The sequence below is a fragment of the Sarcophilus harrisii genome, chromosome 1, assembly GCF_902635505.1.
Source record: "Sarcophilus harrisii chromosome 1, mSarHar1.11, whole genome shotgun sequence".
Taxonomy (NCBI): Eukaryota; Metazoa; Chordata; class Mammalia; order Dasyuromorphia; family Dasyuridae; genus Sarcophilus; species Sarcophilus harrisii.
The window spans coordinates 452,303,107-452,316,418 of NC_045426.1; the positions used below are offsets into that span (position 1 = coordinate 452,303,107).

A 13,312-nucleotide genomic window follows, 5' to 3' on the forward strand; every position below is an offset into this window, starting at 1 on the left:
AACAATAAAAAAGATGAAAATACTATGTTGTGATCCACACAGTCCCCACAGTCCTCTCTTTCAAGGCAGATGGCTCTCTTCATCACAAGACAATTGGAACTGGCCTAAATCATCTTATTGTTGAAAAGAGCCACATCCATCAGAATTGATCATCATATAATTTTGCTGTTTCTGTGTATAATGATCTCCTGGTTCTACTCACTTCACTCAGCATCTGTTTATGTTAAGTTTCTCCAGGCCCCTCTGAAATCACCCTGCTGATCATTTCTTATAGAATGATAATATTCTATAAAATTCATATACCATAACTTATTCAGCCATTCTCCAACTGATGGGCAGCCACTTAGTTTTCTGGACATTTTTCCAAGTGAGTTTTGACTTAAAACGGAATATGATTATTGAAAAATATGTGATCTTAGATTATAATCCTATTATCCTGTTCGTTTTATTTTTAAATCAGAAGTAAATACAAAAATAAATATTCTCAAATACTCCATAAGTTGTCACTACATGTTAGTGGGCAGCCTCTATTATTCTAATACAGAAGTTCTTAACAATTTTTGTGTGTTCAGGCAGTTAAGATGATACAAGTGATGCAGCACTGGGCCTGGAGTCAAGAAGACTTGAGTTCAAGATAACTTGCTGTCTGACCTTGGAAAATCACTTAATGTTTCTGCCTCAGTTTGCTCACCTCTAAAATAGATATAAAATAGCATTTATTTCCCAGAGTAATTGTGAAGATCAAATGAGATAATAATTGTGAAATGCTTAGCACAATATTTATGGTGCATAAGTACTATAATAATTTTAGTTATTATTTTATTTAGTAGTAGAAGGAAGAATAGGAATAAGTAGTAGTAGCATCAGTAATTGTAGCAACAGCAGCAGTAGTAATAATAGTACTAGAAGGAGGAGGAGGAGGAGGAAGAGGAGAAGGAGAAGAAGGAGGAGCAGTATATCATAGACCCTTTTCGCATTTTGAAAAGCCTATAGCCCTTTATCTTAAATGATGTTTGTAATGTATAAAATAAAATACAAAGCATTACAAGGATATGAATTACACTGAAATGCATTTATCAAAATAGTAAAGCAAAATTAACCCCCAAAGTTCATAATCCAGAACAAGTTTAGGCAAACCATTTAGCAGGTTAAAGAAGAATGAGCTCTATATTACTGTTTAAAAACTTAAGGCAAATCATTTATACAAATAATTGATCTGAGCTTACACTTACCGTGGAGCAGATTGTGGCGTCCGGTCCCTGACTCCTAAATTCTTGGCTGTGTTCTGTACTCTTGCTCCCTGAAACAAATACCAATATTTTTTTTTCTTAATCCAAAGCTATATCAATATTATTTGAGTAATACATTAATAAATAATGGTGAATTCTATTCAACAATTATTTAAGTGCCTACTAAAAGTCAGGCACTGTGCTAAATGTCAAGGAATATAAAGCATGGCAAAAAATAACCAAAAAAAATTAGTGCCCACTCTTAAGAAGCATACAACCTAATGAAATCAGAATATTTATTGAGCAAGGAAGTTCCAGTCTAGAATATTAACTCCAAATGGTTTTTTTCAGAGCCAGGAGAAAGGGGAGAGAAACTGTAGAAGAGAAATATGTTCAATCTAATTATTTTGCTGGAAACAGAGTAAGGACTTATTTTAATATTTTTAAATTCCAATACCAATATTTAAATAATTAATATCTATTTTTATAATCACCAAGGTCATTCAAATGTTTAGTTAAAAATATATATTTCTATCTACTATCATACCTAAATGGCTCAGTTAGTAAGAATCCGTACTTAGGGCTCTGAAAAGTAAAAATGAGAAGACTATAAATGCCCACTATCTGTTGCTACCAACAAGAGACATGGCAATTTATCATAGGTCTATGCAACACCTATTCTGCAACATTTCTATCTTAATTCCATAGTTAGCTATTTTAAATTTTACAACAATAAGAAAAAGAGGCAGGCCTGTACAGATTTCAAGAGTTTCGACTTTCTCCCTTGCAGCTTACCATTCAAAGAATGGACCCATCAATATCATTGTTCTGTAAGAAATGATGATTTCAGGATGATTACAGAGAAGCCTGAAGAGACTTACATGAACTGATGTTAAGTGAAATGAGCAAAACCAGGAGATCATTATACACTGCAACAACAATAATATATACTGATCAATTCTGACAAGTGTGGCTCTCTTCAACAATGAAATGATTCAAACCAGTTGCAACTGTTTAGTAATGAAGAGAATCAGCTACACCCAGAGAAAGAATTTTGGAAAATGAGTGTGGACCACAACATAGCATTTGTACTCTGTTGTTGTTTGCTTGAATTTTTGTTTTCCCTATCAGTCTTTTTTACTTTCTTTCTAGATCTGATTTTTCTTGTGAAGCAACATAATTGTATAAATATGTATACACATATTGGATTTAACATATATTTCAACATATTTCATATGTATTGGACTACCTGACATCTAGACTACATCCCCATCTAGAGGAAAAGTTGGAGCAGAAGGTTTTACAAGGGTCAGTGTTGAAAAATTACCTATGTATGTGTTTAGTAAATTAAAAAATACTATAAAAAAAAAGAATGGACCAATCAACATAAAAGAAGTAAAAGGGGAAGAAGAAAGGAAGAAAGGAGAGGGAAGAATCATGAAGTATCTTCTAGAAATGAATTTTACTCATTCAGAAACAGAATGCAATTAAAGCCTTTGGGAAAAGGGAACTAGAATGCTATATTCTATCTCAGTTCTTGACATTTTTTCTCCCTATCATACCCTAGCTTTATATACCCCATATTCCTAAATATGGTATCAAATTTGTCTCTAGTTTTCCCTGTGTATGGCAAGAATGAAAAGGCAAACTAATGGAAACCTTGTTCCTAGGAGATTAATTCAAGTAGAGATCAAAGTTCACAGGCTAAGTTTTATCTCTGTTCTGTTCTTTCTGTCTCAGACACTTCTGTCTCAGACCTCAACAATCAGGCATGGGAAAGAAAAGGAAAAAACACCTGAAATTCTCAAATAAATTTTATGATTTCTATATAAATAATAGATTTCAAGTATTTTTACTACTCTGATATTTTTCATGAGACATCCTTATTAATACCATAATGTACGTACGCTATGCTTCACTTATTTCTAACACCATGAAAAATTTTCATTAATGGAATAACTAGACAGTTAAATATGAAGCTCCAGTGACATATTTAATAAAGTGATTTTCCTATTTTGTTTCATAAAATTTTCAAAGAGACATTTAAAATATCTAGAAAGGAACAAAGTTACATTCTGTTTCCTTTGATTATCACTTAATATTCAATTTATATTTACAGTTAGTAGTCCTCCTTTAAGGAAACTCCATAAAACATATTTTTTATTTATACCATTGTTTATCCAAATAAATCTTAATTATCTCTGCTTTGAATAGTAAATCAAATATGTTGCATTTTTAAAATCTCTTGCCATCTCACCAAATTGTTGTTTCTTTTTTTTCTTTTGAAAAAAATTTCTTTACAACATTATTCCATGCACTCACTTCTGTTCTGACTTTTTCCCTCCCTCCTTCTACCTCTTCCCCCAAATAGCAAGCAGTCCTATACATATTAAATATGTCACAGTATATCTAGATACAATATATGTGTGCAGAACCAAACAGTTCTCCTTTTGCACAGGAAGAATTGGATTCAGAAGGTAAAAATAACCTGGAAGAAAAACAAAAATGCAAACAGTTTACATTCATTTCCCAGTGTTCTTTCTTTGAGTGTAGCTGCTTCTGTCCATCACTGATCAATTGAAACTGAGTTAGATCTTCCCTTTGTCGAAGAAATTCACTTCCATCAGAATACATCCTCATACAGTATCGTTTTTGAAGTATATAATGATCTCCTGGTTCTGCTCATTTCACTCAGCATCAGTTCATGTAAATCTCTCCAAGCTTCTCTGTATTCATCCTGCTGGTCATTTCTTACAGAACAATAATATTTCATAACATTCATATATCACAATTTACCCAACCATTCTCCAATTGATAAAATTCAATTCCTAAATACTGGAGATTAACTGTTATATGTGAGGAATAGCAAAGAAGTCAGTGTCATTAGATCACAGAGTATGGGGGAAAGGGAGACATACGATTAATGACTGGAAAGGTAAAAGTGGGCCAGAATATGAATAACTTTGAGTGGCAGAGGATTTTAAATTTGATTCTAGAGGTGATATGGAAAAATTGGAGTTTCTGAGTGGGATAGCAGGAGAGGGGCCACATTTGCATTTTAGGAAGATTAATTTGATAGGTGAGTAGCAAATGAACTGGAACAGGGATACAAAAAGAAACAAAAAAGTCAGTCCTTGTCCTTAAAAAAGGTTACCTTCTATAAAAAAAAAAATTAAGAAGCATCAAGTAACAGGAAAACAGTATAAGACAGTGTATCATTCAGTGCTATCATTTCTTGATGTAATCGACAAGTGATAAAGCAATTCAAAAAAGGAAGAGGTCATTCCTATTTGGAGTAGTTACTGAAGAATTCTTAGAGAGGATGATACTTGGGTTAGATATTGAAAGGATAGAGAAAAATTGAATAAGAAAGGGGAGGGGAAAGACAGAGATTGAAAGCAAGTAAAATGTAAAGAGAATTGAAAAACAATGAATCATAAGCTTCTGTAATATAATTTTATAGTATAAAGACTTGCTAATCTACATCTCCGATATCCTAGGTGTGGGAAATATTCTAGTGTAGAATCTCCCTCTAACATTTGTAGGTCAGCTGCAAGATTCAACAACAAAGCATGTAACAGTGGCAAGATTTATTCTTCTATCCCTGGTACTCCTTTACTATATTATACTATATTTTCAGTCAATCATTCAATTAACAAGCATTTATCAAGAACTTAATTTATTAAGCTAAATACTTAATGAGGTGGCATATTGAATAGAGTGCTGGGCTTAGAGTCAGGAAGGTCTGAGTTCAAATGTGGTCTCAGACACTAACTATCTGTGTAAGCCTGGGCAAGATATTTAATACTGTTTCCCTCAGTTTCTTCATCTGTAAAATGAGCTGGAGAAGAAAATGTCAAACCACTAATGTATCTTTGCAAGAAAATACCAATTGGGAATATGAGGAATCAGAAATGACAGAAATAACTGAACAACAATAAGAACTTAACACACTGAAATAATCACAATTACAAAAAGCCATATTGCCCAACAAGGATCTCTATCAAGGATGGAGAGAAGAAACTTTGCCTGAAGATTATATTGATCATAGATACAAGAGGATATGAAATTAGAGTCTTTTAATTTACATGTCAGTGTTCTTTCTCGTGGATCTCTTAGCTATCAGCAAAAATTATATATTTGTTTGTGTGGTGTTACAGTTTTTATCAAAAGCAGGAGTTCTGACATCATATCTCCCTTTGAAATAATTATTATGGCACTGTTTTGAATGTTTTGCTTTTAGTTTTGAAGAAAATTTATGCCTATCTATCTGATAACCATAACCTCATAAAATAAGGCAAGCTAAAAACTGTCATTTGACCTCTAGACAAAAACATGAGCTACACGCCAAAGGCAGAGTCTTATTTTCCTGACCTTGAGGTCAAATGGAAAAGTAATGGCTTCTCAATGAATTAGATAATTCTGGGAATATGCAGTCTAAATAAATCAGTCTTAGAGGGGGTCACACCTGTATTAGATTTTGGAATTGAATCAGAATTTATCCTAGTAGTATCCCAGAATTTAGATTTAGAAGGAACCACAGAGATTATCTAGCCTAGAACCCTCATTTTATGATGAGGGAAACGATACCCATGGAGACTGAATGACTGGCCTGAGGTCTCAATGTACTAAGTAGTAGTATTAGGGGGAATTTCTACTCCTCAGTGTTGATGCCCTCTCCCTCAACTGCTCACACAAAATAATTAATGCAATGGTATTTTCTTTTCTTTTGATGAGCACCTAAAAACATTTCTTTAGATGAGACCCTGGAGAATTTAATGTTATAGAGTTTTTTTTTTTTTTGACTCATTTGATTAGTGGATTTATTTAATCAGATTACATTTCTCAAGAAAGCCTCTTCTGCTAATATGGTTGATAAACCACAAACTGCTAATACTCAAGTTTCATCAAAACAATGCTTACTATTCATTTTTTTGGATTATTAGAAGGAGCTCCTTATGGAGATGCAAGAATTTATGAACAATATCATTCCGTTATGGTATTTCCTCCCCCCATGAATATTAAATGCTTAACATTTTGGTCCTTTTTTCTACTTTGTCAGAGAGATGAAAACAATTAGCTAGAGCACTGATGTCAGACTCAAATAGAGGCACTACCAAAGCAAATATAATGTCCCCAGACTATTAGATATTGACTTAGGAAAACATATTAACATTATGTTCTATAGTATTTTTATTTATTTTATTAAATATTTCCTAGTTACATTTTAATCTGGTTCATCTGGAACACAAATGAAAGCTGCAATGTGGCCTTCATGCAGTACAAGCTTATACAAAATTAAAGCAAACAGCACCAGAACAATGTATCCAAAAGCAAAAACATTGTAACTGAACTACTTTCATGGACATAAAAACTCTGACCAGTAAGGCTCATCATGACATTAGAGGACTAATGATTAACTATTCTATCCACTCCTAAGAAAGAGGTGATTAAGGGCGTAGAATAAGAAATACATATAGATATTTACAATGTAGGAATTTGCTTTCCTTGACTATAGATATTTTAATGACAACTTTTTCTTTTACATTGAAGATGGAGTAGGAAATAAAATATAAGATTGATAATTGAAAAAATAAAAAGTGAAAAAATTAGTTTTCTCTGGTAGAACAGGAAAAGAAAAGAGATTAGATTGAAATTACTCCCTGGCTAAGAATACACAATCTCATTTAAGTCCTAAAGCTACTCAACTTGCTCTCAAAATTAGTTATCTTTGACATTCTTGTGCCTTACAAGATTAAAATTGTTACTATAGTCCTCTGAAAGGAAGAACTTGTGTTTCCATGTTCTTTTGTAATCTTGAATTAGTTTTGTGCTACAAACCCATTTTCAGATCTATTCAAAGTTCCTGTTAAGTAGCAAAACAGTGGCTAAATTCACCTTTTTTTTTTATTTATACAGACAGCAACAATTTAATTGACTTGCCAATAGCCCTTATTCATTGCTGTTCAATCATTTCTCAGACATGTCCAACTCTTCATAATCTCATTTGGGATACTAAAGTAGTTTGCCATTTGCTTCTCCATTTTATTTTACAGATGAGGAACTGAGTTAAACAGGATTAAGTGACTTGCCCAGTGTCACACAGTTGGCAAGTATATGAAGCCAGATTTGAACTCATTTAGATGAGTCTTCTGACTTCAGGTCCGGCATTCTATCTAGCTGACCAATATCCCTTGTAAAAAGAACATGATGGAAAAAAGCTTTGAAGATCATAATATAGAAATAAGGCTACTTAGGAACTGGAAACACCAGACAAAACTGAAACAGTTTCTGTCCTCAGAGAGTTTACATTTCATTGGGAATGTCAGCTAGTTTTTTTTTTTTTTCCCTTTGTGCCTAATGATTTCACTAAAAATAGAAATATATAAAATACTATTCATGTTATTATCTACTCTCCCTCTATGTTCTCTTTCCAATATGACCCTAGATTTTTAAGCATTCCTGATATGCAGTTTCAAGAGCTGCTCCATAAAATTCCATTTTATAATGACACTAATAATATTCAAGAAATTAATTCTTTTTGTCCCATTGTTACTGAGGTACCAAGATTGTGTGTTTTATAAGTAATTTCATTCACAAGTTCTTCTAGCACTATGTTTACTCCCCAGTCAGTCAATATGCTTTTGATTCATGTCATGTATGTTAATTCAAAGGAAATGTCACAAAAATTAAGGCCTTCCTTTTGTGGTTTCTTAGCTTTAAAGTCAAATCTTGTAACCTTTGAGAACTTTATTTCTTCACCTTAGTAATGCCATGACTATATGATGGCCTTGTTGGCATCAATGAATCTTCTCTATTAACCAAAATTTCTTCTTCCCCCTGTAAATTTGTGAAGAGTTTTGTAGTCATGGACTATTCTTGAGTTCAAATCCCTTTATTCCCATAACATATCTTATTTGAATAGTTTCTATCCTCCAATCCCCACTGATGACTGTCTCTAATATATCAGTTTCAAAATAGTATATGGGGGATTCAATTGCAGAATCAAAAATAAATACTTTTTTAAATTCTAGAACACTACCTTTCATTGGTGTTCAAATTCCCATCAGTGCATTTATTATGAATATTAAAGCATAGATAAAATAATATTGACTGAAATTTATAATTTTGAGGGAGAACTGTAAGATTTAATCCTGGAAAAAAGCACCTAATTCAGTGTATATTGTAATATATACCACATACATAACAATATTTTATACTATATTACAGACTTATATTATCACTGATACACTGTAGTATGCTTATACCTCTTGTGAATTTTTTGATTGCTCTATGGTCTTTTAGGGTAGTAATTTAGTTTCATTTCCTTTTGTAGTGTTCCATCGTCAAGAATGATAATAGCATCACTAAGAGAGAGAGAATACTAGTATTCTAGAGAATTCAAAGTAATTAGAGAGAAAGTTTTCAATAATGAGCAATTTGTGTTCACTTAAAGCACTTCACAATTTCTGAAATGAAATTAAGCTTGATTTCATCCTAACACTTTACCTTGAAATTTCTTCCAGTCAATGATATGTGAAAGGAGGGAAGGAAGGAGGGAGAGAGAGAAAGAGAGAGACTTTGGGAGACAGTGGTAAAAAAGAAATTAAGTTCAACATAGAGGAAAGAGAGAGACAGAGAGACAAAGACAGAAAAAGAGAGACAGACAGACAGAGAAAGATGGAAAGAGAGGGAAAGAGAGGAGGGGAAGAGGCAAGAGAGAGGGAGGAGGAGGAGAAGAAGGAAGAAGAAGATGATGACGATGAAGAAGAAGAAATGAGGGAAAATGAGAGAGTGCATCCACTAAGAAATGTATTCAGAAGCAAACTAGATAGATAGATGATAGTAGATAGATAGATAGATAGATTTAAATCAAAAGCAATATTGACCTTCCATTAAAGAAAAAAAAATGGTAGAATGCCTAACAAAATTACTGAGAAATGTTGAACATAGTAAAATAGAGTGTTTACAAAGAACACTCTTCAATTACTAATTTTGTGTAAGAAATGAATCTACTAGAAATGGGTAGAAAAAATAACCTTCCTCAGTTATAAACTTGCTTATAGAACTAACATTTAAAGTGCTTTCTTTTTTCAATCCTTTAAAAATAATAAATAGGATTTTGCCTAAGAGCAATCATAATAATTAACTAATTTAGTAATTTGTGAATTGATATGTGCTTTGCACTGGAAAGACTTGGCAAACTTTCAATCTCATTCTGCTTCAATAATACATTAACTTAATTCTAAATAATCTCTACAAATCTGATTTGTATCTCTTTGAACAGTTTTGGGGTGGAAAAAACTATTTTTTTCAATATGCAGAATGATAAAGGATCCAGAATAATTTTTGAGCTTTCTTAAACAAGACTATGTCCAGGATATCTAGTTTCCCAAGACTAGCAATTTTCTATAACTTTTTGCCATATAAATAATTTTTTTCTAAATAGACAGGTTTCATATGTATCATAAGAATTTGCTATGTAGAGTAATTCTCTGGCTATACATTGTTTTTCACAACTATGTGACTACATCACCACATTTTTAATCATTGATAATTAAAAAAATATGTTAATATTGTTTTATCCCATAAATTAAAAATAAAATAAAAATTTTAAAAATACTTATCTTGTATATAGTGATAGGGATTTGACTTGTGATTTCATTTCTATAGAAATGAAAAAAATAGTCCTGGATTATGAAAGTGGCTACACTAATGCAGGTCAGTCAACAAGCATTCATTAAGCACTGACAGTGTCCCAGACACTGTACCAAACAGTCCCTTCATCTTCTCTGTATTCTTAGAGAGGTGCCTGGATAATGAAAGGTCAAGGCATTTGCTCAGGATCACACAGACATCTCAATGTGTCCCAATATGGAAAGGATAATTCATGAAGTGTCATAAATTATGCAAACAAGACATAATTCAGTGTGGGTCTAGATCTGACCCACTGCTGAATTTTTCTGCATAATCCTTAGGTTTATGAACTATAATTGTAGTTATGAACTGTAACATGAATAATCTAATAGGATAAATACACAAAATTAAGTTTTCACTGCAGTTGTTTATGTAACATGTATATATAACTGGGGTAAGGTCTGATTTCAGTGTAATTTCCCTTTAGATATGTAACATATATAATGTAAAAGAAAAGTACACCAGAAAAACAATAATCCTGTTCATATCTTCATTTTTCTTTATAAAAAATATTTGTTTACAGTAAAGTTTTTGATTTTTGTAAAAGTCTTCTGCTTTGGTTGGAACAATAACAAAGTTTTGACAGATTTACTTCTCATTTATAACATGCAAGAATATTCTTTCATGTATACTGATCAGCAACTCACCTGAAATTGGTAGGATTGGAGGATTTTCTCATGAGGAAGAAATGACTGATAACACCATTTATATAATGTTTACTATGTACCAGGCACTATGCTAAGCAATTTACAATTATTTATTTCATTGCTATTATTATATTCAGTGCTATTATTATATCCATTTTACAGATGAGGAAGTTGAAGTAAAAAGATTAAGTAACTTACTTGCCCAAGATCAAATCCTTCTAAAACTGTCTGAGGTCATATTTGAATTCAGGCCTTCCTGACTCCATAACTAATACACTATCCATTGTAGCATTTAGTTGCCCTAGGTCTGCCCACAAGTTAACATAAACAACCCTATGAATTGTAACATTTGTAGGAAATTCAAACATTTGTGAAAGGAAAAAAATAACAGTTTACTATACACTCTAATTGGATCCAAAGCTTTTATTACTCATTTACTTTGGCAGGATTAGAAGGTATCTACAATTTATGAATTTGCTAATCTTTTTTGCTACAGTAGATATTCAGTGTGATTCATTAATTTTAACTTCCAATAATTAAGCTGTTTAGCTACATTTATCAATTTTGTACCATAAGTTATATAATAACATTACAAGATATATGACATGCAAGTATAAATCCAAACAATAAAAATCTACGTTTTGATATTAATTTTAATATTATATGTAATTATCATATAATGCTAGAATAAATGACTAGAAAATGCATGAAAACAGATAAAATTGAAAATATTGGTAAATTCTAGTACTGGTATATTTCTATACTTTTACTTTACAAATATAAGATGCAGAGACATCTTTTTGAATCAAGATTTAAATAAATTAAATCAAAGAGGTGATTTAGGTGGGACTCAATAGAAAAGTAAAGTAAACTCACTGTACTTCACTTAATATTTAATAATAATGCTGTTTTATTAATGAAGCATTTATAGTAAATACCACTACAAAAGCTGCCCTCAACTTACAAATGTGCTGTTATTAAAATTAATTTGTAAATTTGGAAAATGGAACATACATTTTCTCATACATAATGCTATTAAAATATTACATGCTTAAAATTAAAAATAATAGTATCATTATATCCCATTTTTATTTTAGAAATAAAAAATATGCAAACCCATAAAATACTTTTAAAACAAATTTGCATTCCACAGTACCACAGAATGACTAGTCTAAGCCTAATGGGAAATTACTTAGATTTGTACTTATTATGTCAACCTCTAAATACCACTAGGATGTAAGAGGTGGAAGAGGATGGGGATCAGAAAATTCTAATGCCAAAGAGTGAAGAAGAGGTACTTGAAGGTTGAAGAAATAATGAAACAGATGGCAGTCCAAGAAGATTGTTTTATTATTTTATCTCTTTTTTTCCCTCTGCAGTCAAAACACCATTTTTCTTACCAAAGGAATGAACATTTTTTATATAATGAGTGTAGTGGGTTTGGAACAAAGATCAGTTCCAATGATCAGAAGTTTAGTTATCCAGCTGAAAAGATCACCTGGGAACCAAAGGGGTCAGCAATGACCAGTATGGGTAAGAATTACTTGCAGCAAAGATATTAGGGAGAAGAGAGAAAAGGAGACAAGAAAATGAAATTTTTATGTGGGAGACCGGAAGGGATCTGTAAGCAGATAACTCTATCTTATGGGCATGAATTCATAGGTTAAAAAAGGGACAATAGGAAAACATATGAATGTAAGAAAAACCATGAGCAAAGTTAAAAAGCATTAGAATTCAATTAATAGTATAATTTCATAGTAAAGATTACACATAGTGTGTAGGACTGTGAGATTAATGGAAATATCAGATAGCAGGAGTTTACATACCTAGCAGAGAAGTTTGAGCATGAACAGGGAAGCAATAGGATATTGCTAAAGATATTTAAGCAGAGAAATGACAAAACTAGATCTGTGAATTAACTGTGACCTTGAGAATGTCACCTTTTATTCATAAAATGAGAAAGCTAAACAAGATTATTTCTAAGGTAGCTTCTAGCTTTAATGATATTGGAGTCATCAGTATCTTGCTAACAAATCATTTAAGGTCCAAATCAAAAGCAATCTCTTGACCCTGAAATCTTGTCTGGTCATCAAAACACTGCTTTCCTTCTGTCACATCCACCTCCTGAGACTTTGTCCCAGTACCTGATTTTGTCGCTTTCTAGTACCATCTAGAATACCAAGTATGTGCCTTATTTCCCTAATAGATGATGAATTCTTTGGCACAGAGATCATGACTTTTGCCAAATTTCTATTTTCCCCAGTGTCTAGCTAAGTGCTTTACATAGCAATCAGTAGAAATCAACATATATTAAGGACTACTATGTGTGCTAAGCACTTTATAAATATTATCTCATTTGATCCACATAACAATCGAGGAAAGCAAAAGCTATCATTGTCTTCATTTTGTAGTTGAGGGAACTGAGGCTATATGACCTAACCAGGGTCACACAGCTCATAAGAGTCTGAAGCCAGATTTAAATTTAGATCTTCCTGACTAAAAGCTAAAATCTCCACTCATTGTATAACTGCCATCTTGCTGCATAGAGTTGGTACTTTGGAAATGCATGTTGTACTGATGGATTTTTTTCTGCTCCACACACATTCAAGAAGATGTCTCTGCATCTTATATTTGTAAAGTAAAAGTATAGAAATATACCAGTACTTGAATTTACTAGTATTTTTAATTTTATCTGCTTTCATGCATTTCCTAATCACTTATTCTAGCATTTGAGACCTA

General features: G+C 32.1%; 1 protein-coding gene across 1 annotated transcript in view; it reads right to left on the reverse strand.

Moving 5' to 3' along the window:
• The window catches only part of PREX2 (phosphatidylinositol-3,4,5-trisphosphate dependent Rac exchange factor 2), a 411,213-nt gene that overhangs the window by 10,279 nt on the left and 387,622 nt on the right, over positions 1–13,312 (reverse strand). Inside the window, 1 exon segment of the mRNA XM_031946290.1 lies at positions 1,233–1,300. Within this exon segment, the coding sequence (XP_031802150.1) occupies positions 1,233–1,300 (68 nt within the window).